Source organism: Alligator sinensis, unplaced genomic scaffold (genome assembly GCF_000455745.1).
Source record: "Alligator sinensis unplaced genomic scaffold, ASM45574v1 scaffold237_1, whole genome shotgun sequence".
Taxonomy (NCBI): Eukaryota; Metazoa; Chordata; order Crocodylia; family Alligatoridae; genus Alligator; species Alligator sinensis.
In genome coordinates, this window is record NW_005841849.1 from 4,309,746 (window position 1) to 4,334,479 (window position 24,734).

At 42.3% G+C, this 24,734-nt stretch overlaps 1 protein-coding gene across 5 annotated transcripts in view; it reads right to left on the bottom strand.

Moving 5' to 3' along the window:
• Positions 1 to 24,728, bottom strand: part of LOC102376993 (presenilins-associated rhomboid-like protein, mitochondrial) — a 49,097-nt gene extending 24,369 nt beyond the window's left edge. For 4 of the 5 annotated variants that reach the window (XR_003095173.1, XR_003095172.1, XM_025209784.1 and 1 more), the window contains exons 1-9: positions 24,278 to 24,728; positions 23,568 to 23,760; positions 22,746 to 22,886; positions 19,418 to 19,466; positions 14,999 to 15,094; positions 13,385 to 13,534; positions 12,316 to 12,386; positions 10,866 to 10,967; positions 9,608 to 9,705 (exon numbers count right to left, since the gene is read on the bottom strand). Coding sequence is in view for 3 of the 5 variants with exons in the window: in XM_025209784.1 (XP_025065569.1) it covers positions 9,608 to 9,705; positions 10,866 to 10,967; positions 12,316 to 12,386; positions 13,385 to 13,534; positions 14,999 to 15,094; positions 19,418 to 19,466; positions 22,746 to 22,886; positions 23,568 to 23,681 (821 nt within the window). In the remaining 2 variants the exon portion in view is untranslated. Of the gene's footprint in view, positions 1 to 5,859; positions 6,179 to 9,607; positions 9,706 to 10,865; positions 10,968 to 12,315; positions 12,387 to 13,384; positions 13,535 to 14,998; positions 15,095 to 19,417; positions 19,467 to 22,745; positions 22,887 to 23,567; positions 23,761 to 24,277 lie in introns of those variants that run through there. The other variant, XM_006016012.3, reaches the window with a different exon arrangement.
• Positions 24,729 to 24,734: the final 6 nt, after the last annotated feature.

Genomic DNA, 24,734 nt, shown 5'->3' on the forward strand with positions numbered 1-24,734 from the left:
GCAGCGACGGGGGGAGGGGCCCGCAGGGACGCCCCTGGGCCGGGCCCGCACCGCCCCTTCCCTCTCCGCCCCACCCGACCGACCCCTTGCCTCCTAGCACCGACACCGGGGACCCCTCGCGCCTGCTCCACAGCCAGCGTCTCCCAGCCCCCTCCTGACACTGCAGCCCCTCAGAAGCGCCGGCTCTTTGGCTTGCCCTTGGTTCGCCAACAGAAACCCCCCCCAAGCCGCTCCTCCGGCACGAAGGCCTGTGGCCAGAATGGCTTTCCAGCTCTGGATTTACCTTGCGGGTCACGCTTGCTCACCTGGTGCTCCACGGCACCTGCAAGGGCCCCAGGGCAGCCCGGGTGCCACAGCGCCCTGCTTGGGGGGCACTCTCCGACCTCGCTTGTTCCTGGAGTTGCAGTCGTGGGCTGCCGTCACCTTGCAGGGGTGCTGGCTGTAGCCGTGCAGGTCTAAGGGCGTAGGCAGGCCCGGTTCTTTGGGTAGATGTGAGATCTTTTATTAGACCAACTGAGCAGTTGGAAAGAAGTTCTTGGCAAGCTTTTGGGCACAAGCACCCATCTGCAGTTTCCCTCTGCCTGAAGAAGGGTGCTTGTGCCCAGAAGCTTGCCAAGAACTTCTTTCCAACTGCTCAGTTGGTCTAATAAAAGATCTCACATCTATCTACCCAAAGAACCCGGCCTTGCTCTCTGCACGCTTCAGAGACAGACAAATATTCCAGGGGCCTCCGCCAAAAGTGCATGGCAGATTCACGCGGTCGCTGGAATGTGACATTTTACGTGACAAGTAGTGACAGGCGTTGGGCAACTCCATGATTTATGATATTGATTTTTCTGTAATGATACAATGCATGGTTGTGGGTCACTGTGCTATAAAATACAAGACTGTAAAATCAATGCTTAAGGTTCTAATTGAGAACCCGTGCATTATAAGAGCACATATTCAAGGCTAAGACGACAGGGATCTGATTTTAGAAAGCCAATGCTGTAGTTCCAAGTAGTCATTCACTGAGATCAAACCAGGGAGTAAAAAGTGATCCAGGAATACACCATCTCAGATGAAACTTGTAGTTCATATACTTAATGTTTATTTCTATTAGCTCTGTGAGGCTGCCACTGAGCTGGGGGTGTGACTGCCAGGACATGGAGGCTATCCCTCTAGCATCCTGTATTTCTCTATTTTGCAATCTGAGTGGGCAAAGAGGAATTCTTTCCTGGCCCTTGAGCTGATAGCCTAAGCATTATACATGGGCTAGGATTTTCAGATATGACTAATGACTTAACTTAGGCAAACAGGGATCACGGCTAAGACAATTTAAAGAAACTTGAAAGTGCTACACAACCTCCCCCACCCTTTTAAAATAAGATCCTTGTAAGATCTGAGGCAACAAAGCTATCCTCTTCTGAAAAATCTTAGTACATTATCCCATTGTATGTGCATTGCATTATAAAAACCTTTATAAGAACAATCTAACTTTTTAAAAATGTTCGCAGTGCCTCTTACTAATAAACTACCTACTACTGGGGTCTAGCATTAGCACTTTGTTCTGTGTATTGCCTTTAAAATATAGTATATGGGTCAAATGCAGTGCATTTATCCTGAGAAGAGGCACATGCGTTTTACAATAATGAGGAACGCAGGACATCCATTTTATCATCTCTGATTTTTACTGCCATCCTCCAACTGACGCTCTGATCCTGACTTTGCAAAACATGCAAAAGCACAAATCTCCCATCTCTGCTTTTGTTGTGCCTGCCACTTCCGAGAACAAATCTACCATCTCTGCTTTTGTTGTGCCTGCCACTTCCTAGCACCGCATTCAGCTTTGACACTGCGCAACTCAAAGACCACCTACAGCAGCTGCTTTGAACTGCAGGCTCATCGCTGAGTTTGTCAGATGAAATTAGCACAAAGGTTCTCTCAGAACAGGATGAACTAGAAGGGGCTGGGTGAGATTTCAAAGTTTACTGCATTAAAGGAGATCTGTCACAGGCAGAAAGTGGCAAACATACTCAGGCAATGAGATGACAAGTCAGCATATCAGGAAGTGAAACATCAACTGCTGTAGAGTGGGAATCTCAAACCCCAGGAAGGCTGCAATAACAGCTTGTTTTTTTTAATGAAGCACACTAGCATGTACTCAGGCAGGATGCTCTCACTACAGCAAAGGAATGGCAGATTTTGAAAGCGTAGTTAGATTTGCTAACAGCCCTTGACGTTTTCATATCACAAACTGCTATATTCCTACATTAACCATGACATTTTTTAATGGTTATTGTCAGTTTCCATAGGCTATCTTGGCCAAGCTTATCGGTAACAACTTTACATTTTCAGTCACACTTAATTGGCTATTTGAGAAAGGAAAGAAGTCTTGCCTTTCTTTGTACTGAAAATAACTTTTGTGCCATGTTGAGGTCTGCCTCCTAAGATGTGCACGCTGCTGCCAAGTTTTCAAGGAGGGATGTTTTCCTTGCCAAAATGGTATTTTGCTTAATTTAGTGTTGCTGTCATCATTCCTCATTTGCCTTAATAGTCTTCTCTACTCCAGTTTCCAAGATTAGTTTTGAAATTCTAATTCTAGTTTCCCTCTGGCAGGATCTCAGACATGAGACGCAGGGTTGTACAGAACAACTGGATGGTAATCAGTTTGGTATTTTTATACCAGCTTGATTTTAAATAGCTCACAATACTTTTAGAAACATAAACCATTCAGATTCTGGATGGCCTCTGGGAGGCAGTAGGTGGCATCTAAGGCAACCTTACAGATGATGAGGCTTGAACATGGACAGCTTCAGCAGCAACTGATTTTTAACTAACTTAGTTTCTGGGTGCCCAGTTCAACTGTGGCCCTGCAAATCCAGCTGAAGGCCAAGGGAGCTGTGTAAACTTTGCTCCTTTAAGTATTGTGGCCAAAGTGTCTCAGCCTTTGTCTGCATTCTTGTCAACTGGAAGGGCAGAGAAATTCCCCCATCATGACAGCAAGTCTAATGGTTAAAGCTCAGCATAGAATGGTCCTATTCTTTTCTCTGAAAATGACTTGGGGCTTCATTTCCATAAGTGCTGACACCCAAAGCCCACACAGTCAACAGCAGCTGCAGGATGTTATCTTGGGTGTTGGTTGTAATCTCTATGTAGAGAGTAGGTCATACAATCCCATAACTCCATGAATGCACTCTTAGCCTACTTATGTCAAGGGTGCTCTAGGCCTGTAAAATAAACACTGTACCAGGCTAGGCTTACACAAGTCTATCCTCAAAAGTTATCAGCAGACTACTCCCCTCCCCTCTTACAATGAGGGTCAGTGCATAAACACAAGAGAGCATACAGAGGATTGCTTTATGCTGCCCAATCCCCTGTGCCGCCTTTGTCCGGGTCAGACCTTTGCAAGTTAGATCCAGCTCATGGACCATAAATTGCCCACTCCTAATCTGCACCATGGAAGGCTAGATATGAATTTGCCTATAATCTGACAAAGCACTTGGCAACAGCCTTGAGCCCCTCTTTTGTGTACCTGGCCCTCCAGGGATGGACAGTTTATTGCTGCAAGATACTTATTCATCCTAGGTACTACTGTCCTCTGCTGGATTAAATGAATAGCAGCCACCAAAAGAGTACGTGTGGAGGCAGTTCAGCCTCTTGACACTTGACAGGACTGAATGGTCCCTTAGGCCTGCAAGGCCTAGAGCACCTTTGACATAAGAGCGCATTCATGGAGTTATGGGATTGTATGACCTACTCTCATAGAAAAGAGCCTGATGCAGCTTGCTTTTCTGTAAAAGTCTGATGATAAAAACACTTGTTATGGATAAAAGGGGTTGTTATGACACATTCCACCCACATCTGAAGCCAATGGCTCCTGGTACCAAGAAGAAGAGAAAAACAACAATAAAGTGACAACAAACCCCACGCTGTTGACAAAAAACAGAAAATTGGCCTAATTGGTAGCTACATGACTTAAGGACTATAAAATATTACCCCGCATTCCCTTCCTCTCTGTCCTTCCCTACTCCTCACCTTAACGATGCTTATGAACTGAAGACATCTCCTCTTCCTTCAAAGAACCTTGCCCACTCTGGAAGCCTGGCCAGCTCCTGAGTCACGTATTACTAGGACTGGTAATATACAATTGCTTGCTATGATCGTATCTTGATAAGATTACTGAAACTGCTACGATTATATCTATATGCATGCTTGGAGTTAATACTTTATAATGCTCAATAAAACTGATTTATTAAAGAGATAAATAATCTCTCTGGGTTCTCGTCTGGAGAAAAGAAATAGGTTATGGTTTGGAGAAGATAAATAGGTTCTCAGTTGGAGAAAACTAAGGCATACTTTAAGGCAGTGTATCAGTTCTGTGATTTGCTCTCTCCATTTGGGAGGAGAACCAGATGCCCCCTGGTTCTTAGGGCAACATATGGAGGTGATGATAAAGTTAGTTGAGAACCCGGGAGAGAGACGATAAGGGAAAAATCAAGGGGATCCCCTGCTCAGGGAGCAGCTTCCTGAGCCAAGCACAGGAAGCATTTCGTAGATGGTACCAAGTAGTTTCAACATACATTTATGAGCAACTTACCTTTATGAGCATTTAGAAACAAGCTCAGGGGAACTTAGTGTTTACCCTCAAACAAATCCTCCATTATCTTATCTTTATCACAAGATTAACAGAAGTTTATAGGTAGTAAAATACAAAGGCTGTGAATGGATGTTAACAAGTCTTAGTAAAGAACTGACCTTGATTTTATGCTCCATGCTTTATTACATGTGGCTATATTTAGTACTACGTAGTTTTACCAATAGGAAGGGTGGGTACATTAAACATACTTTCCACAATGCCCCACTGCAAAGTAAAAACACGCAAGCTCACAAGAATCCCGATCTGCACCAGGTCAATTTAACTGGAATGACAGTAAAATGAACCTGCAAGTTATCCCTTCAGAGCTGCTTCCTCTGCCTTTCAGGGCTCCACTTGATAGGACTGGGGCCTTGATTACTAATTTGGAGGAAAAATCTAGTTTAGTGCCTTGCTGTTCCCATGAGTGACCTTGATCTTAGTGCTTCCGTTTTTCCAATTCTGCCTACTCTTCTCAGTGTGCCTGTGAAAGGCAGCTGTGGCAAAGAAGTTTCCACTGAAACTACTCGTTCCCAACTTCTCTCCCTGTGGTACACTCTGGGTTACAAGTTGCTATTTTAAAATCCTCAAAAATGATCTTAAGTGAAACTACCTCTATAGGACAGGAAAGATTTTTTTTAATTAGTTCAAATTAGAGAAATGACAGTGGAACATCTTCTGGGATCCCTCAGATAAGATACCCAAACTAATATGAAGTAGGCAGGTCACTTCCCTGCCTCAGGTAGAAGCAGGAGACATTGACAAATTCTCACACTAATTTGGAAGCAGAGGAAAGTAAAAGGTTGAATAGGAGCCTGTGACTTGAGTGAAAGCCAAACCCTTAATGTTAACACAGCTGTTAGTTGTCAATCCTGCTTCAAAACTAAGAACTTGTATCATTCCAGAATTGATTCATAGTTTATAGCCAAAAGGGACCATCACATCATTTAATCTGATCTACAAATACCAGTCCATACAATTTTACCCAGTTATCTTGGCATCGAGCTCAATAACTTGCATGCGACTAAAGCATACCTTACGGAAAGGCATTCGGTCTTGATTTGGAGACACGGAGATAGAGAATCAAATGCTTCCCACTGGGAGTTGGCTTTAATGGCTCATCTCCCCTGCTCTTAAAGCTGTACTGAATATGAATTTGCTTGGTTTCAGCTTCCAGCCATTTGACTGAATTCTTATTCTCAAATATTTAAAAATGTGAGGCACACCTTTCCCTTAGAAAGGAATAGGATATAAACCTTTTATTGTTTCAGCTTTGTCAGAGTTTGTTACTGAAGGGCATTTATTTGTAAACTTGGTTTACGTTAGAAACTACAGATGCTAAGAGATTTTCTGCAGAATAGCAAAAAATGCTATTCCAGAATCAATGCACTCTCATGTCTTCAAGTAGTACATCATCTCTGCACAAGTATCTTCTAAAATTACAATCACTGAGAACCTTCGCCACCTCGTCTTCCTGAACTCCTAGTCCTGATTTCATGCCAAGCCTTCACCAGTGGTTCCCTGTTCTTCCATATGAGTTCATGGCCATAAATTGCATACCACCTGACAACAACAAAAACAAATCTTCAATTGAAGTTCCATCCTGAAAACATCTGAATTTGCAGAATAAGGGAGACACTGAAGGATGATAAATGGTACAACTTTACATAGAGCAATAAATGGAACAAGCCAGAAGAGGCTGTACTTGGCAGGATTAGCCTAGATTTTTAAGAAGGTATTTGATAACAATTTCAAAGAAAATATTGATGATTTAAGTAGGCTTTCAGGGTCATTTAGCCTTAATAACATTTCTCTATATCTAAATATGCTCCTATTCTGTTAAACAGTAGATAGCTCCTCAAAATTCTGTGATCTCCAACCAAAAAAGGATGCAAGAAATGTTACACCCCATTTAATAGGAAGTCAGAGTGCAATTCTATCTGCTTAGTCCAATGCCTGCTAAGTACGTTGCCACAGAAGTGTTTCCTGTTAGGCAAGTGACCCAGGAAAAAAACCCTAGAAGGTAGCAGCTCCATTCCGCATGAATGATCTCTTGTAAGTGACCAGCAGAATTAATCCACTGGAAGTAAGGTTGCTGGTATCGCACACGTTCATAGACATCCTGAAAAACTTCAGGACCAGAGTTTATAGTAAGTTTAGTAACCATGAAAAGACTGCACTAATTAAGGTCAGGCATAAAGTACTTTCACAATCATCCTAATGTACTTTATTAATAAACCTGCACATGGACTTCTGTATCAGATCTTGGCTTCTGCTGCACAGACCAGCAGTCATGCCAAGCCATGTAGTGGCTTTCTGAAGTGAACAATTTTCTACAAGGGAATATGCACACAGCACTGCACAAGTTTTCAGATTGTATGGTTAAAAGAACTGAACTGGTAAGTTACACACCTAGTGGGTGTGTTTGTGTGGAGAGCAGCAGGGATCCAGGTTTTCTGTTTGTTGCAAAAAACGCAGATTTTCCTCTTTAACAGAGGAAAACGCGGGAAACTACAGGTTTTCCCCTTGCAGGCTGGCAGAGTTCCATACATGCACATGGCAGCCAGGCAGCAGTGGAGAGCAGCTCCCTCCAGGCAAATCTATGGGGGCAGGGCACACAGGCAATGCATTGTGGGGGAGGAGGAGCACAGGCAATACAGTGGGAGGAGCACATGCCCCCCAAGACTTCCACGCACACAGCGAGGCAGTACTCGGCGTAGGAGGGAGCGCCGTCCTGCCATAGCCACCAAGGTGAGGTGCCCCCTACACACTTGACAGCGGTGGGGGCACAACTCTGCTCCACCGCTGCGCCTCACAGCCATGGCAGCACAGTGCTCCCTCCTGTGCCAGGTCCTGCCCACTGAGCCATGGGGATGGCTGCAGCCCCGCACCCCTCTGGATACAGTAATCTGGGGGGAGGCATGTTCCCCTTCTCCCCCCAAATCATTACCTATGCCCCCTTGCTCCCCAGATGCATTGCCTGTGCCCCTCCCACACTTTCCCTGTGCCCGCACACATCCACCCCCTTCCTCAAACACTGGGGGGCTGGGGCCTGGGGGCAACAGGTCAAGAATGAGGAGCACCAGCAGGGCCAGGAGCCTGTGGGTTGGGAGTGAGGGGTACTGCGAGTCAAAAACGAGAGGCAACAGTAGAGGCAGGGGCAGCATAACGGCATATTGGGGCTGTTCAGCACCACAAAGCAGTGAGGGGCACAGCCACAGCTGCACCTGCATCCTGGTGAACAAAAGGGGCAAGGGGAGCTCTGATTTTCCATGATAAAAAAACCAAAATCAAATGCCAAAATATATAGGTGTTTAGAATTTATTTTATTATAATGTTTGAGGCGCTGGTAGGCTTCCAAATTGCTTTAAAATTGTAAACAGATCAATACAACATTGTGTTCCAGCTGATATCTATACATACTGTGGTGTTTCATTTTAATCACAGAAAAGCATATATATATATATATATCAGAATTTGGGATTTTTTTAATCAGAGCATTTGGGATTTTTAAACAGATAAAACCAGGATCCCTGGTGAGCAGTAAGGAGGGAGGGAGTGGGTCATTCCATATTCTGCTCAAACAATTTACTGAAGTCGCTTCAACTATCCTGCTGTCCCCCAGGCATCATGTCAGAGATCTCTCTGTGATACCTGTATTACAATGAATAGCTGATAAACATATTAATGTTGCAGCATTATCACAAAGTGACAACCCAACAAATATGCTGATGATTTAAGATATGGGGAAGCAAGGAGATAAGACAGCTCAAATTTGCCGAAGTTAAGGAATCAAATAAATGGAAAAGTGGGGGCTAAGCTCAGATGGAGGTAGAGGTGGAATAAGTAAGTGCTTTGTTCAGATGCTGTGAGTTATAAGACTAGCCATATACAAGTAAAATGTAGTATTGCTACTTACAGTGCAATCAGGTACAGATAGGGACCTACCTAAATCATGACATAAGTTTGTTAACAGCAGCAGCACCTTTAACCCTGTTCTTTCCATTGCGCACCCCTCCTGCTGAGTGGCTCAGAGGCAATTCGTGCTGGTGTTTTTGCCTCTCGGCCACTCAACAGCAAGAGGAGGCATGCAGCAAAAAGAGCGATGTTAAAGGTGCTGCTGTGTCGCAAACTTCTGCCACGATACAGGTAGGTCCTAGGTGTAAAGCATGAGACGGTGAGTGGGAAGGAAGGATTGTTTCTAAGGTCCTAGAGGACTGAAGATGCTCTGAGCAATTTAGACATACTACCTGCTGGGTATACTTTTGCAGCATCCGATGAGTTCTTCACACTTTATCTAGCTATACTAAGTATCAAGTAGACTTGTTTTACATGTAATAAGGCTCTTGCTGTTAAGTGTGTAAATCAGGCAATGCCATAGACCAAGCCAAAAAAAGGTACTGACTCAGTTAATCTAGTTCAAGGTCTCACAATGTAGAACTGTTTCCCACAAAACTTTTTCTAGCGCTTCTCCCAAGTTAGGCAGAACCCCTGAAGGCTTTACACGGGAAGACAAAGCAGCAAAACTGAAACACATTAGCAGTAACCATTGGTAGGGATTAGACCTAGACTCCTACTTGCTCAGTGGCTCCCTAAATTAACAATTAAACATGGAGATATGGGAAGTCATCTTGGCTGTGCACAGAAAAAGATATTTTCACTATTCCAGCATGTGCTCTATTAGTATCCTTTGCGCACAGGGAAGCAAATGATGGGGAAAGTTAGCCCAAGCTACAATGTCACTGCAAACAGGATATGGGGAAGGTTCATATAGGTTCACAAGGGTTCTAAATTGTCCTTCTGTACATAGCTATATGACGTCACAAACCAGTTATGGATATTCCAGGAAGAAATTTCAGTTCTGGTAAGATAAACACAATTTTACTACTTAAAAATCATTTTAGTAGTCCACGCACAAGTGGGAAAGATAAAGAAACAGCATAGGAAGAATTTACATGTGAAAAAAGGAATAATTTAAAAATAAATACTTACACACCAAACAATGCTCCCCCAAGATGTGCTGCATGGTCAAAAAGTCTCCAGCCCAGAACAAGCCCTGCAGTATCCATTGCAATAACGGCTTTTAAAGCCTAAAGGGGAAAAATATATATATAAATATATATATATTAGGGGGCGGGGTGCGCAGGGGGGCTCCCCCGCATGCTTCCCAGCAGACCCGGAAGTGGACCGAAGTACTTCTGATCCACTTCTGGGTTTGCTGCCAGGCACACTGGGGAGCCCCTCCCCGCCATGCTCCTAGCCTCGGTGGCTGGTTCCTCCTGGGTCAGAGGGGGGCGGGGAGAGGACACGGACACCTGGGGTTCCCCTGCATATCTACCATATGGTATTAATCTACCATAATAAAGTGCACTTCAATGTTGCACCAAAAAGATGACCCCTGCATTAAAGTAGGAGTCAAAGTACATATCAATGAGTTTCCAAACAAAGAAGTGTTTTATTATCAAGGTAGAAAATTGAAGCTCTTTCATTTGTTCCTAGAAGATGACCTTAACCATTGCCCCAGTGATTTATCTCTATTGCTAGACATTCTAAGCAGCAGCACCCACAGGTAATCATGTTAGGAGCAACTGTTTCTAAAGCAATGGGGTTAGTAAAAAATTTTGCTGGTTAGGAGAATTACCTCAAACTGGCTTACGCAGTTTACCTTATGGTACCTGATGTTTACTACTCATCCTCCTTCTGTGCGAGTTACTTTTCCTTTAGAGCAGCATGAAATAAGTGGCTAATTCCTACAGTTTAGTCCATAACAGAGCTATATACTATGTGACAGCCTTGAATGACAGTGCAATCCAGTAACACATGCACACAGCTCAGTTTTATTTCCTAAAGCGACTGAATCCTTGGGCTCCCCTCCAAATATTTCCTCCTGCTTTAAAAATGTAGTGTAACACACATTGGGGCAAATCTAGAAATTAAACTCTCAAGTTAAAAAAACAACCTAGATGTCTGACTCTTGATTGCTGTGAACCTTCTGTAGTATAACACCAGCACAGAATAAACACTACCATATCAGTAACCCTTTTTACATGCTTTTCATATTGGTGTAAATGACCGCACTAGGCTAGAAGCAACTTAAAACTAGGCCCCAGGACATCAAGCCATGATGTTTTTCTACTTCAATATAAAAGAGAGATAAGAAATTCTGCTGAAGAACATATGTTCCACTACTACTGACACGTAGGGAAAATATTTCAACTATATGATTGTTGTGAAGTTCAAAGGCACTTACATTTCCTGCTGTAAATGTGAACATTGGAAGAAATACGATGGCTAGTTGTACTTCTGGCATCTTTGTACATACTGCAGCAAGCACAGTCATTATTGCTCCTGACTGTAAATACATTAAAATACATGTGAGATGTGACATTACACAAGGGATTTTTTTTTCTGAGAGCGAATCTATTTTGCCTGTCACTTTCCTTTTTAGATGCAGGCTTGTCACAAGTCTCACAGCACAAAGCAGTACAGTTAGTTTAGGAGAGAAATAAATCAAGAAACCTTTGATTTCTTTCATTATCTGGACCTACAGTAATTATTCTCTTACCGTCGAACCTCTAACAGACCAGATAGAAACCAACTGTGTAACCTTTTAAGGAAATATGCCATTAAGATACTATAAAAATTGATCAATACCGTTCCTTGAATCCCGATGAGCTTAAAAAAGCTCCTCTAACACTGCTGAAATATAACCACACCTGAGATGAAGACAACCAGTTTAAAGTAGGCTGCATAATGGAAGGAGATTGTATCACTAGCCACAGAATCATGGACCAAACTTTGCTCTTTACAGAACATGTACTAGACTCTTCCATGATCTATGTATGGAGAAGACCTGGTTTTACAAAGTCCCAGCAACAAGGCCCTGGTTGAAGTAAACCTGTGTTTAAATGTGTGAGGCAACATCATCAACTTTTTAAAGAAAAGTGAAAGATTCTTAGTATCAGATATAAATGATTAACAGGGTAACTGTTTGGTATGACACTGACTGAAATTCCATCTGTGAACTCTAGTAACCCTATAATTTCAAAAAGCAAAACCTTAGTTTTCTTAAACCTAAAAAGTGTGATTTATTATAGCCTTAAAGATACATAAGGCTTGATCCAGTAGCAAATAACACTTTTTGGAAGACAACTGCCTTAATACCTCTTAGTGATTTGCTTGCTGGCCCAGCAGAAAATGAAAAGACTGCATCTGCTATCTTCAGCAGTTCTGTGGATTTAGAGTTTTGGCAACAGTTCTAATTTTTGAGGAAGGCAGGATGAAGGTAGAAAATTCCCTATGGCCTTCACTAGCAACTCATGTTAATTTCCACCAACTCTGATTATATGATCTGTTCATAAAGCAGATTTTTCAATTAGAGCATAATTATGCATTGACAGCTTTATGAAATAACATTTGTAAATTTGCAAGTTCAGTTCTACAACTGTTTAAAGACAAGAGGTCCTGCTGCTAAGCACTTGTTTACAACATTGTAGCATTTAGTAGCAAGTGACTAGAAGTTAAAGGAATATGGGGAATGCCCAGGTCTTGCCTAAGAACAACTGGCAACTCCACTAACCTTAGCCTGCCTTCCCTGAATATTCCTGACTTTGAAGCAAGGTGAATACCGTGCTTTGTAACTATTTTTGGAGATGCAACAAGCTATACAGGGTTTTAATTTTCTTAAGTACTTTACTCACTGCTCCAAGGGATGGGTCAAATCTTCCAGTGACCATTTTACTGACATAACTGACAAAAGAGGAGAAAACACCTAAAAAGGTAAAGTTCCTATTAGAAACACTGCCAGTCACACAAGACGAAGTCAGAAGTCAACATGCTGTATCTCAGAAAAATATTCAAACTAGCTAGCATGGTAACATTTTTAAGAGGATTTGATGTGGAAACTTAGAGCAGCTGTACTTCTCCCCCCCCCCCAGCATCTCTGGTCTGCCTCACAAAAGTACATTAAAAGCTCTGTATTTTATGAACTAACTACAATTTTAAATGCAACAATTGCACCTTGCTATCATAAAACCAAATAATCTAAAGCAGGAGCACGTGCCAGAATGTGGCACACAAAGGCATTTTGCTTGGCACTTGCATCTCAGAGAAGGGGCCGGGGCTGTGCTGCCACAACAAGGATCGGGCCCCTTGCAGCTCCCCTGCCATGCACTCCTGGCACACCAATATCTGGTAAGTTGAAGTTGTGGCTGTTTTTGGCACACTGCCCAAAAACACTGCAGACTCCTGGTCTAAAGCAAAGGTTCTTAAAATGTTTAGGTTTGAGGCACCCTGTGTTAAACTTGAGGTGCTCCTCATCAGATTTGAAGCTCCCCTGAGAAAATACCAGCCCTTAGTTTTGACTCGGTTTTTGAGTGCTGTAAAACAATGGAGCAATTTTTCTTTTCCATAGAAATCAGAAAGATCACAATAGGTCAGAATAATTTTAATGCTATTAATTCCTATTTGAAGTTTCTGGGTTTAAACCGTGAATCATGTTTGCAAACCTAACAGCATTAACACTGCATGGCACCCCACAGCACCCCTGAAAGGATCTCAAGGCACCCCAGGGTGCCATGGCACTCTGGTTGAGAATCACTGGTCTAAAGTGCTGAAAGTTCTGTATAGTAGCAATTAACAGAATAAGCATGAACAATGTGTCCATAGCCATCGCATACATTCTTTAATCTTCCTCCCACTTCCTACCCCCACAGATATGTTTACACCATTTCTTTTTATAATTATATTTATATAAAAAGCACAATTTACCTGCAGAAAGGTACACTGCCATGAACTGCTCCTGTCCCCAAAAAGACACACTACTAGATGAAAAAGTCCACAAAACATACATGTTTAATGCCAGGTGCCAGGCAGAGAAATGACTAAATGAAGACAGAAGCAAGGGAGCACAAATGATTCCTAAAAGAAGAAAAATAATAGTTAATGAAAAGAAAATAAAGCATGTTTTAGCATTTCTTTTAATTAGCACATGATTTATGGCATGTCTAATTTAATGACACTTATTAAGAAAAATATGCAGAGTAGCTATTCTTAGACTACTTAACATTTTTATAAACATGCATGGACACACACACTCATACACACTTCTATACATATTAAAAGCAGGGGAGAGCAATGCAATGAATGCTAGATTCAGTGTAATAATGCTGAAAAGAAATAGTACATTAAATATTTTCTTAATTGCCCACAATTAGAGATTTTGGGTTTGTTTTTTTTTAAATAGCCTCCACCATTCTTCAGAATAGAAAAGACATTTTTTCTATATCTTGCCTAACAATTACTCCTTAGGCTGAGGTACAAAAATAACTTAAAGGGTACAAATTACTCCTTAGACCAAGGTACAAAAGAGAACTATTTGTTGCAATGGTAGCCTTGAAAGCAGATACTAACTGGTTTAAGAGCCAACATTTTTTAAAGGACCATAAAAGAGCTGAGTGCCTAATTCCCACTGAAAATCAGAGTTGGGTGCCTAACTCCCTTAAGGTTTGGAAACCTTTGCCAAAGGGCACAAGCATCTGAGTTTCACTCCTGCACCAAGAGTAAGGGAGCCTGGCGGTTCTCTTCCCATAGCACTCCTCTCTCTACCTTACTTCTCTCCCTGATGGATAAAGAACCCAGCAGCTTATTTCTTTCTACTCTAGTGAATGGCTTTTATCAGTTATCATTTTCAAGACTATTTTACAATAAATGACAGCTGAAATTCTCTTTCACATGGTCCAAAGACCAGTTTCTCCAAGTGAAGAACTGTGCAAACCCTTTCCACTCACAGTTGGGTATATGACTAACTAACATTTGTCTAGAGATAAGTGAATTCACACAATTCTGCATGTGACAGTAAACATTTTACCTGCATTCATGCCCGTAATTTCTCTGCACAGGAAATATTAACATTAAAAAAATAAGGAACACCTTCAAGACAGCTTTTTACTGGTGTTCCACAAAATTAATTTTTTCCCCTTCTCCCCAAAAGACCAAGAAAATGAATATTAAATTCTAGGACAGGACTCCAGTATGAAAGAACAATCCACCTCACCTCCCGCACAACTCTTTACAAGGACAGAAGTCGTTCCATTTTAGCGTAAGTAATTTTCAAAATAGTGGACCATAACATTTTGATATTATGATACCAAAATAAACTCTCATTGGTTATCCAAGTTTCTCAAATGGAGTAGTTACCATTTATATCTCTTTCCATGATTTCCAGAGGCACTGAACTTATCTGTTTGAGATAGTCAGCACACTTTCTTATGGATTCATCACAGCAAGCAATATAGGCATCTTAAACTCGCTTCAAGAAAACTTTTAACATATCATCATATAGTCTATCTGTACAAAAATCATGTTACATTACTATTGACTTACTACAGGCAGGAGTAGATGTGAAATATGTAGACATAATCCGCTGCATAGCAGGTATTTTCCATAAACAGAATACAAAGATGTTTGCAGCTATAATACCTAAGAAAAGATTCAATAAAGAAACCAAGTATAAATGCAATATTCAAGAATGCATGATAGAAAAGTACTTCAGACTTTCAAAATTTTGCTTATAAGATCCAATAGTTTTCTTTACTACTCCCATAAATTAAATGCTATTTTAAGTTACTAAAGTATGATGGATATTAAAACAACTAAAGCCCTGGCCTTTAGATCATTACATTTATACAATGAAAGTCTTTTAGAGATGCCACATTATGTCTAAACAAATTTAATGCTCCTTTAAAACACAGAGTTTACAAAAAATACCCTCTAGTGATTCACTTCCAAGAAATCTGAATTAAGTTAACTTAGGTCCTTATAATTTACAAGTAATTTTTTTAACTTATTGAACCTATTCTGATTGAACCTGACGTGGGCAGTGGGGTCACCCAGGGCTCAGTCCTCAGGCCCACACTGTTCAACGTCTTCATTGGCGACTTGGATGAGGGGGTGAAAAGCACCTTGTTCAAGTTCGCAGGTGACACTAAGATGTGGGGAAAAGTGAGCACGCTAGAAGAGAAGGACAGGCTACAACTAGATCTGGACAGGTTACAGGGGTGGGCGGATGAGAACAGGATGGGTTTCAGTACAGACAAGTGCAAGGTGTTGCACCTGGGGAGGAAGAACCAGCAGCATACCTACAGGCTGGGGAACTTCCTTCTTGTCAACACAGAGGCAGGAAAGGATCTTGGTGTCATTATTGATTCCAAGATGAACATGGGCCGACAGTGTGGGGACACAGTCAAAAAGGCTAACCACACTTTGTCATGCATCCATAGGTGCTTCACAAGCAGGCCCAAAGAGGTGATCCTCCCCCTCTATGCGCACTGGTCAGGCCACAGTTGGAGTACTGCGTCCAGTTCTGGGCGCCGCGCTTCAGGAGGGATGTGGACAGCATGGAGAGGGTCCAGAGGAGGGCCACTCGCATGATCAGAGGGCAACAGGGTAGGCCCTATGAGGAGACACTACAGGACCTGAACCTGGTCAGCCTCCACAAGAGAAAGCTGAGAGGAGATCTGGTGGCCGCCTACAAACTTGCCAAGGGGGACCAGCAGGCAATGGGAGAGTCCCTGTTCCCCCGAGTACTACCGGGAGTAACAAGGAATAACGGCCATAAACTGACTGAGAGTAGATTCAGGCTGGACATCAAGAGGCACTACTTCACAGTCAGGGCGGCTAGGAGCTGGAACCAACTTCCAAGGGAGGTGTTGCTTGCCCCTACCCTGGGGGTCTTCAAAAGAAGGCTAGACAATCACCTAGCCGGGGTCGTTTGACCCCAGCATCCTTTCCTGCCCATGGCAGGGGGTCAGACTTGATGATCTGCTTAGGTCCCTTCTAACCCTACCAACTATGAAACTATGATTTAAATGAAAAACTAAATAGCTGGAAGCAGACTGATGGAAGTTTAAGTCCTTGATGTGTCCAAGTGTCTTTTAGTGAACTAAAATATGACTCCAGCTCTGGTGACCACAGATCTTTTAAAACTTCAAAAGGTTAAGTATTTGGAGCAGGGGGAGAAGATAATTGCATTTTCCTTCTAGAAGTTTAAGTTCTTTGTTTTCATGAACAATTTGAAAGGTTCAGGATATATTTAAAAAGGCATTGAAGGGCCCCCCTTTCCTCACCAGATATTTTTTAGCTGAAATTCTCCATTTAGAATCAGTATAATCTGCTTTCTCTGAGCTGCTTATAGTTTTGACAGCCTGTCCTATTCTATGCTGCTTTCTTATTAAAAGGTTTTCTCTACGTGCTTAACAAAAGAAGCTGCAGAAGCCCTTGGCAAGTGATTTTTAGTACAATAATTCCAACCCTGTACTGGCCAGCAGGTGAAACACAGCTATATTTGAAAGTTTTCAACGTCTACTAGTTAATTAACATTTATACTGCCTGTTAACTATATGCTGGGAGATTAAACATGAAAACTACAGAGATTAATAATCTACCTGACTTTCCAGCTATAGTATTGAGTAGGAATATAAATACCTGGACTAGACATTAGAAGCAGTCCAAAATACTGGATCAAACCAGCTAACTGAACCCAACAACCAGTTGGTTAGTTTATAAAATGCAGCTATAGTCCTTGTCATTTAGTGCATTTTATTTTTAGACTGTGACCAATCTTTTGAAGAGAATTAGAAAAATGGCTTAAGACAACTGAAATATTTTCCTGAAAGATTCCTGTATTTTTCTATAGAATCATTATGATAAATGGGGAGTCTAATTTCTTAGGCTCCAATACAATTAAAATAAATCTGTTCACATATTCAGTAATGTTTTATATACAGTGTAGCTAACACTATGTATTTTATATTAATTTCTTTGGATGTAGACTCTCTCATTTACTTTTTTCTCTTGAAGATGATTATCTACTTGATTTAAGTCCAAATATCATGAGGATTTCAATAACTCTATACTAAGCAGCCTTCACATAATCATCTTAAAGAATAGTGTAAATATAGGTGCACTGTGTAACACAATCCGATAAACAAAGATAGCCAGAGTTTGTAACACTGTATGCAGAGTAACAATTTATAAGTGTGCAGGGGTGTAGGTTGTAGCCATGTTGGTCTAAGGACATAGGCAGACAAGGTTCCTTGGGTGAATTTGATATCTTTTATTAGACCAACCCAAATAGTTGGAGAATAGTTATTAAGCAAGCTTTTGGGTTCAAAAACCCTTCGTCAGGCTAAGGAAGTTTCAGCACTTGGTGTGTGCCCTTCCTGGATGGAATGAAAAGGAAAGAAGCCAGGGGCTGGGCTGGGCTGGGCTGGGAAGTCAGTTGCCAGGCAGATTATAATGTATCAAAAATCCAATGTCTATGTTTATGAAATGGAGCTCATGGGCTCCTCTCTGGGAAGTGTTGTGTAAGTTTCCCTTGAGGATCAGGACTGAGATTGGAGAGAGGGTAGCCCTCCTGTGAGAAATGTGCCCCCACCGGTAATTGGGTATTTTTGTCTTTGAGACAGATTTCCGGTGTGCGTTCATTCTGGCGCGCAGTTGTTGTTTGGTCTCTCCTACATGTTTTCCATCAGGGCATTTGGTGCATTGGATGAGGTGTATTACATTTCTGGAGGTGCAGCTGTAATATCCTGGGATGCTGATGGCTCTGTTGTGGGGTGTAGTAATAGTGGGGGTGGTGGAGATGTGTTGGCAGGTTTTGCATTTCTTGTCCTGGCACGATCTGGATCCTTTTGGTGTGTTCTGGGCTTGAGGAAGTTTGCTTCTGGTGATGAGGTCGGCGAGGTTCGGTGCTTGTTTGAAGGCTAGGATGGGGGGCTCTTGGAAGATCTTTATAAGAAGTTTTACTAGTTCTTCACGTGGTATCTGGGTGGCTCTTTCTCACAGGAGGGCCACTCTCTCTCCAATCTCTCAGTCCTGATCCTCAAGGGAAACTTACACAACACTTCCCAGAGACGAGCCTATGAACTCCATTTCATCAACCTCCTGGATACTAGAGATCATGGACTAAACATAGACATTGGATTTTTGACACATTATAATCTGCCTGGCAACTGACTCCCCAGCCCAGCCCAGCCCCTGGCTTCTTTCCTTTTCATTCCATCCAGGAAGAGCACACACCAACTGCTGAAACTTCCTTAGCCCAACAAAGGGTTTTTGAACCCGAAAGCTTGCTTAATAACTATTCTCCAACTATTTGGGTTGGTCTAATAAAAGATATCAAATTCACCCAAGCAACCTTGTCTGTCATTTTATAAGTGTTGCATTTATGTTTCAGCACATCACTGAAAGATTACAATAGGAAGTTTCTTCTGGTTTTGATGGATAAAACTGCATGTTTCTTGTTGGACGATAAAATGTTTCAGAAAAAAATATTTGTGTAATATTGTGTATTTTCCCCTAAAATTCAGAACAAATTTACATCTTGCAAGAAAGCTGAGAAACTTGAAGGACAACTAATAATATTCAACAGTCTTTTTAAGTTTCTGGCAGTGGCATACATTTTTAAATAAATAGTAAGAGATTTGCTCTCTGAAAGATGCTACCAGTTCACATGCCCAAATTCTGCTTGCATACAAGTGGCAGAAGGCAGATTTTAGAAAACACTGTCTGACATCTCCCACAAGGGAGATGGAGAATTTAAACAAAAATACAAAAGCATGTTCTGTAAGTAGGGAAGCATAGCAGATGCAGGTAGATGAATGAAAACATCTGTATATATACATAGATTTGCTTTGACTAACAATCTAATCATGGTACAAAAGCCATCTATTGTGACATACTGTACCTGTTTGCCATATTCCTTTTCCTTTGAATGTCTAATACTTGTAAGCTAACACAAACCTGTCACAGTCCGCTGACCCTCACTCAGGCTATTCCACCACTTGTTAACCTGAAACAAAATAAGTGGCATTCACTGACCTCCCCACAAAATATCCAGCATCTCAGAAATCAAAATGAAAAATTCACAGCTCTCAATTAAAGAAAAAAAAGACAATGCATTTCAGATTTGTATTTGTTATAGCGCTAGCTTTCCTGTTAAAGATACCTTTTCCTTCTTGAATAATTGAGGTTTTCTCCTATCCTATGGCAGACAAAGGGGCAGGAGTCAGATGGTGCAAATAGGCATCATTCGACCCAAGTAATGAAGGTACATCTGTTTACACCAAAGAGGAGCTACTTATTTTTGTTCATCAGCCCTAGTTCTATTGTAGACTTCCCTGCTTAAGACTCTTTCCTGGGTGGGGGGAGGTGGAAGGACTGAGGACATATGCCCCCCAGATATGTGCGCGGGGTTGGGGGTGGGCTGCCCACTGCAGGCTCAGGCTCCCTGCTCTGCTGCCCTCCCTCCAGGGCCTCTGGGCCCAGCAGGCGAGATCCGGCACTGCAGAGCAGAGTGGGGCGGGGAAGTTCAGTGCCACCGCCACGTGTCCCAGTGCCCTGCCAAGGTGCCCCTGCCCACCTGGCAGCAGCAGTGGTGTCAACACAGAGTTGTGACCCTCACTGCTGCCAGGTGGGCAGGAGGTACCATGTCACGGAGCTCGGAGCAGCAACAGTGAGCTTCTCCACCTGGCCCTGCTGTGCCGTGCTATGCTGGGTCCCTCCATGCTCTGCTCTGCTGCACCAACTGCTGCCTCCCACAGGTGGCAGCCGGGGCTCTGCTGGATGGGGGCAGGCAGCTCCAGATCCCTGCCCCTGTACCCTTGGCAGCTGGGAGCCCCCTCCAGCAGGGCTGGGGGGCTGTGGGTCAGGAGCGAGGAGCAATGGTATGAGCAGGGCGCCAGCTGCTCAGCACCACAAAGTAGTGTGGAGCAGGGACAGTCACAGCTGGACCCACATCCCGGTGTGCGAAGGAGACAGGGGAAGCTCTGATTTTCAAAGATGAAACACCCAAAATCAAACGCCAAAATGCACAGGTATTTAGAATTTATTTTATTATAGTGATTGAGGCACTGGTCAGCTTCCAAACTGCTTTAAAATTGTAACTATATTAATAAAACGTGTTCTACTGATACTTATATTAAGTGGCGTTTCATTTTAACCATGGAAAAACATGGATTTTGGGGTTTTTAATTAGGGAATTTACTATTTTTTTCTCAGAGATTTTTTGTTTTTAAACAGAGAAAACCAGGATCCCTGTATATAACTAACTGCAGGTTGATTTCTAATTGGACAGAAAGTAACAAAATGCAGTTGCAGCTAGCGAGTAGTTCAAGTCACTGTTCCATCTCTTTCCAAAAATTTTCAAATTGTTTGGCACAAGACCTACAGATATCCTCACTGGTATTTGCTTCTTAATATGTCCATTATGTAAGCATGATTTTGTATAATAGAAATATTCTGCCTGCCTTCACTAGCAACTGATGCTGAATTTAAAAGGATACTTATTATCAGACAATGATGGGGGCTGGGGATTGTTTTAAATATGTATTAACAATGAGAATTATTTTGTTTATTTTAGATAATTAGATTTCAGGAGACATTTCCCATCAGACTTGGAAGAACATTAACAGTTTAGCCCTAAACAATCTCTATATATTCTGGGGCAGCTTTGATCTCATCTGTGGTTCACATAAAACACAGATGAAAAAGTTTGCATCTGTGGAGGAATTCCATAGCACATCATGGGGGCAAATGGTTCCTCTGTCTTTTACTAAGTGTGCGGTGCCTGTGCAGCTACATAATCACTAATCAGCCCTACCAAGTCTGGTAAAAATTGACTAGGATTAGGAATCAACTGGCCTGCTATATGCCTGTACACTCATCTCAAATTAAACAAAGCGTCCAGAATTCATGTTTGTATCATAAATGAAAACACTGCAGCAAAGCAATTATGGTCCCTTTGGTCTTGTCAACTCATCACTTTATCATAAATCTTACAGTGTTTGATGTCTTTGTAAAGTCTTGTATTACACACAGGTGTTTATAAAAGATTCTCAGCTTTCATTTAAAAAAGCTTCTAGCCTTCATAGTTGCAGAGAAAAGCATGAATCCTGAGAGCAAGAATCCATTAAGGCTCAAAAAACAAAAGATAAGGAACTCCAAACTTGACTTTTAAAATCTTACTAAAGCCAATCTCATGGCTTTTTGAGGCTTGGAGTCTGGTTTCTGAACACTTAGGTTGGCAATGCTGTCACCTTCTAAAGATGGGGGGAGAGCAGGGAACAGGGAACAAGTGTTTTTTAAAGGTAAGTTATACATACCAGCTGCCATTGGTCTCTCTTCCTTGCTTTTTTAGAGAGAGAGGGGCATCATTTGGTGTCTTTGACAGCAATGCTAAAGTGTTGAGTTTTCATTTGCACTAATATGGAATACTCCAGGTGAGACCTCACCTGGAATACTCTGTTTAGTTTTGGGCACCACCCTTCATGAAAGACATGGACAAATTAGAAAATGTACTGCAGAAAGCAACAAAAATGATTAGATATCTGGGAGGTATCAGTTAGCCTTTAGAAAAAGCTACAAAAACTTTGATCATTTGGCCTGGGAAAGAAGACTGAGGGGGGATTTGGTAAGTCTTCACATACCTGAATAACAGTTAAATGAAGGACAGCAATAACCTATTCTCTGTGACTGCAGGGAACAGAACACAGAGCAATGCTCTCAAATTGCAGCAAGGGAAATTTAGGCTGCAGATTAGTAAGAACTTAAGAACTTTTTCACTATAAGGTGGTCAGACATTCCAGGCTACTCTATCCTTGGAAGTTTTTAAAAGCAGATTAGACAAATGTTTGTCTAGGATGGTTCAGGAAGGAATGATCCTGCCTTCAAGAAGGAGATTGGACGACAACCTCCTGAGGAACTTTTCAGCCCTACTTTTCTAGGGTTTTAAGAAATCAGATTCCTTTTCAATGAGCATATACTTATTACTGTTTTCCAAAATAGCACTAATTGACAAGCTAACATACTTTTCTAAGTGCCAAGAATTTGATGGAATTAAATAAAAAGAAACAGGACAAGTATCTTTTGTTGTCACTTAAACTAAGGGCATTAATATACATGATCACATAAGTCTTCTAGCGCTGTACTGAAATATGCTAAGCATCACGTTGTGCAAGGCATTAAGCATACTGCTGGCATATAACTTGTAACAAATGTGATTTTAAGTACCATAGTCACCACACTGACAAGTTAATATGTCTTAATCCCAGAATCAGTTAATTATAGGTACCTGCTTTCTTAAGTTCCCCTGTTTTTGAGGTCGAAACTTATCCATCCAATCAGCGTGAACATCCCCAAAGTAGCTCTGGACCTTGGATTTCAGGGATTCATACTGCCAAATAGCAGCTGATCCAAACGCACAGCCTGTAAACTATGTAACATTAGATGCATTCAAAAACAGGGTCTTATCTGGAAGACAAATTCTTAAATAATTTAAGCAAAACAGAGTGAGTGCTCTCTTGCCCTTCCTTATTAATACAATGCCAGATTCCAGATTTCCATTCTATGGCAGTACCAGTTGTTTAATGCTTACTATTTAATAACAAGTCTCCTTTTGAGAATTTTTTGCCACATATTTCCGGTTGCTACCTAACTTCTAGTTTGTGGCAGGATCTCACTACTGGCAGCCCACAAAATGTTTTTAGATCTTACTGGAATAGAGGTGAGATACAGCTAAACAGCTCTGTGAAAGAGATGGCTAGCTTTAGAAATGGCAGGCAAGGCCCTGTATTAACTGAAAAAGTACAACATAATTTCAGCAGGTGTTTCCCTGCCCACTGCACAGTACAACTTAGCAATACTCCCAGAAGAAAGCCAGGAATCCCATTGAAAACAGTGGCTTAAAACTAAAAAAAAAAAACCATCCTTTCTGTAGGTAATGCTCTACAAAATGATAAGAAGCTGGTGTTCAGTATTTTGGCTTGCTTCCATGTTTATACCATATTTTAATGGGATTCTCCGCCTTATAATGCAAAACACTTCTTTTGTCACCAGCAGATGTTAGATTAAATCTAGGCTAGGTCTCAGGCATGTAACAAGCTGGCACAATTACCCCAACTGTAAAAAAGAATGGCTTCACTAGTCGCTTTGGAAAAGAGGAAGCTGTATAAGAGACTAGTTCCTCCACTGGAGGAAACAGCTTATTTCGGTATGGCTTGGAGCCCATTCCTTCGTCTGGACTTTGAGGTTTAATCTTCTGCGGTGCTCTTCTAAATCCATTTCTTTGCTGGGTATAAGCAGGAAATCTGGAGAGAAGAAAAGCACAACACAGATGGGATCAACCTTGGCTTGCACAAAACACTCTTCACCCTTCGCCACTGTCTAGATAAGTGATTCTCAAGCAGGCTGCGAGACCCTTTCGAGGGTGTTGTACCACCACTGCTACGTGGAACTGCCCCAGGCACCTCTGTCTCTTGGAGACGCCACGTGGGGCCGGACGGGGAAGCTGCTGCAGCCTGGCCTAAAGGAAGGTCAGACAGAATATCAGGTGCCAGGCGCAAGGAAAATGTCAAGGAGCTATCTACGTTCAACTTGTTTCCAGGCTTGTCCCAGGACTTTTACCATCTGTTAGCTGCAGGCTTGCGAGTATTTCAAGAATAACAACCAAACTCATAGGGCAACAAAACAGTGCCTACTCTGTAACCTAGAGGTGGCCGATAGCACCCACGTGAGCGTTCATCTGCTTGATCATCACGGGGAGTGAAGCTAGGCTATTATTAAATAAAACAAATTGTGGCTTCTCCTATGATTTTGAATACTCACAACCATTACTGCTTTCCTAAGCATGTGTGCCTCACCAAATCTGCAACTCGCACACTGTACTGACTTGCATACCACCCCCTAAATAAGACACATCCTGTGTCTGGGGAAGTCAGAAGGATTTTTGTTGGTTTGTTTTCCTTTTAACCAAAATGTTCAGCATCATTTTCGATTGCTAATTGGGGGCGGGGGTGGCAGGTGAGTAAGGAAGGCCTGGTTGTTCATGCGTTAGCACGGTGTATCTCTACCACTGCCAGAGGCCCGGCTCCAGCACCGTCTGCATCACTACGAGCCGAGTGAGAGCCGAGAGCCGGCATCTCCAGGGGCCCAGGGCCTGTTCCCAGCCTCCCTCGGGGGCGGGAAGAGACGGCTGCTCCGTTCAGAGCCGGCCTGGACAGACCGAGAAGCAGTGCTCCGGCCGGGCTGTGCTGCAGGCCCCGGGGCCGCAGAGAAACTCCCA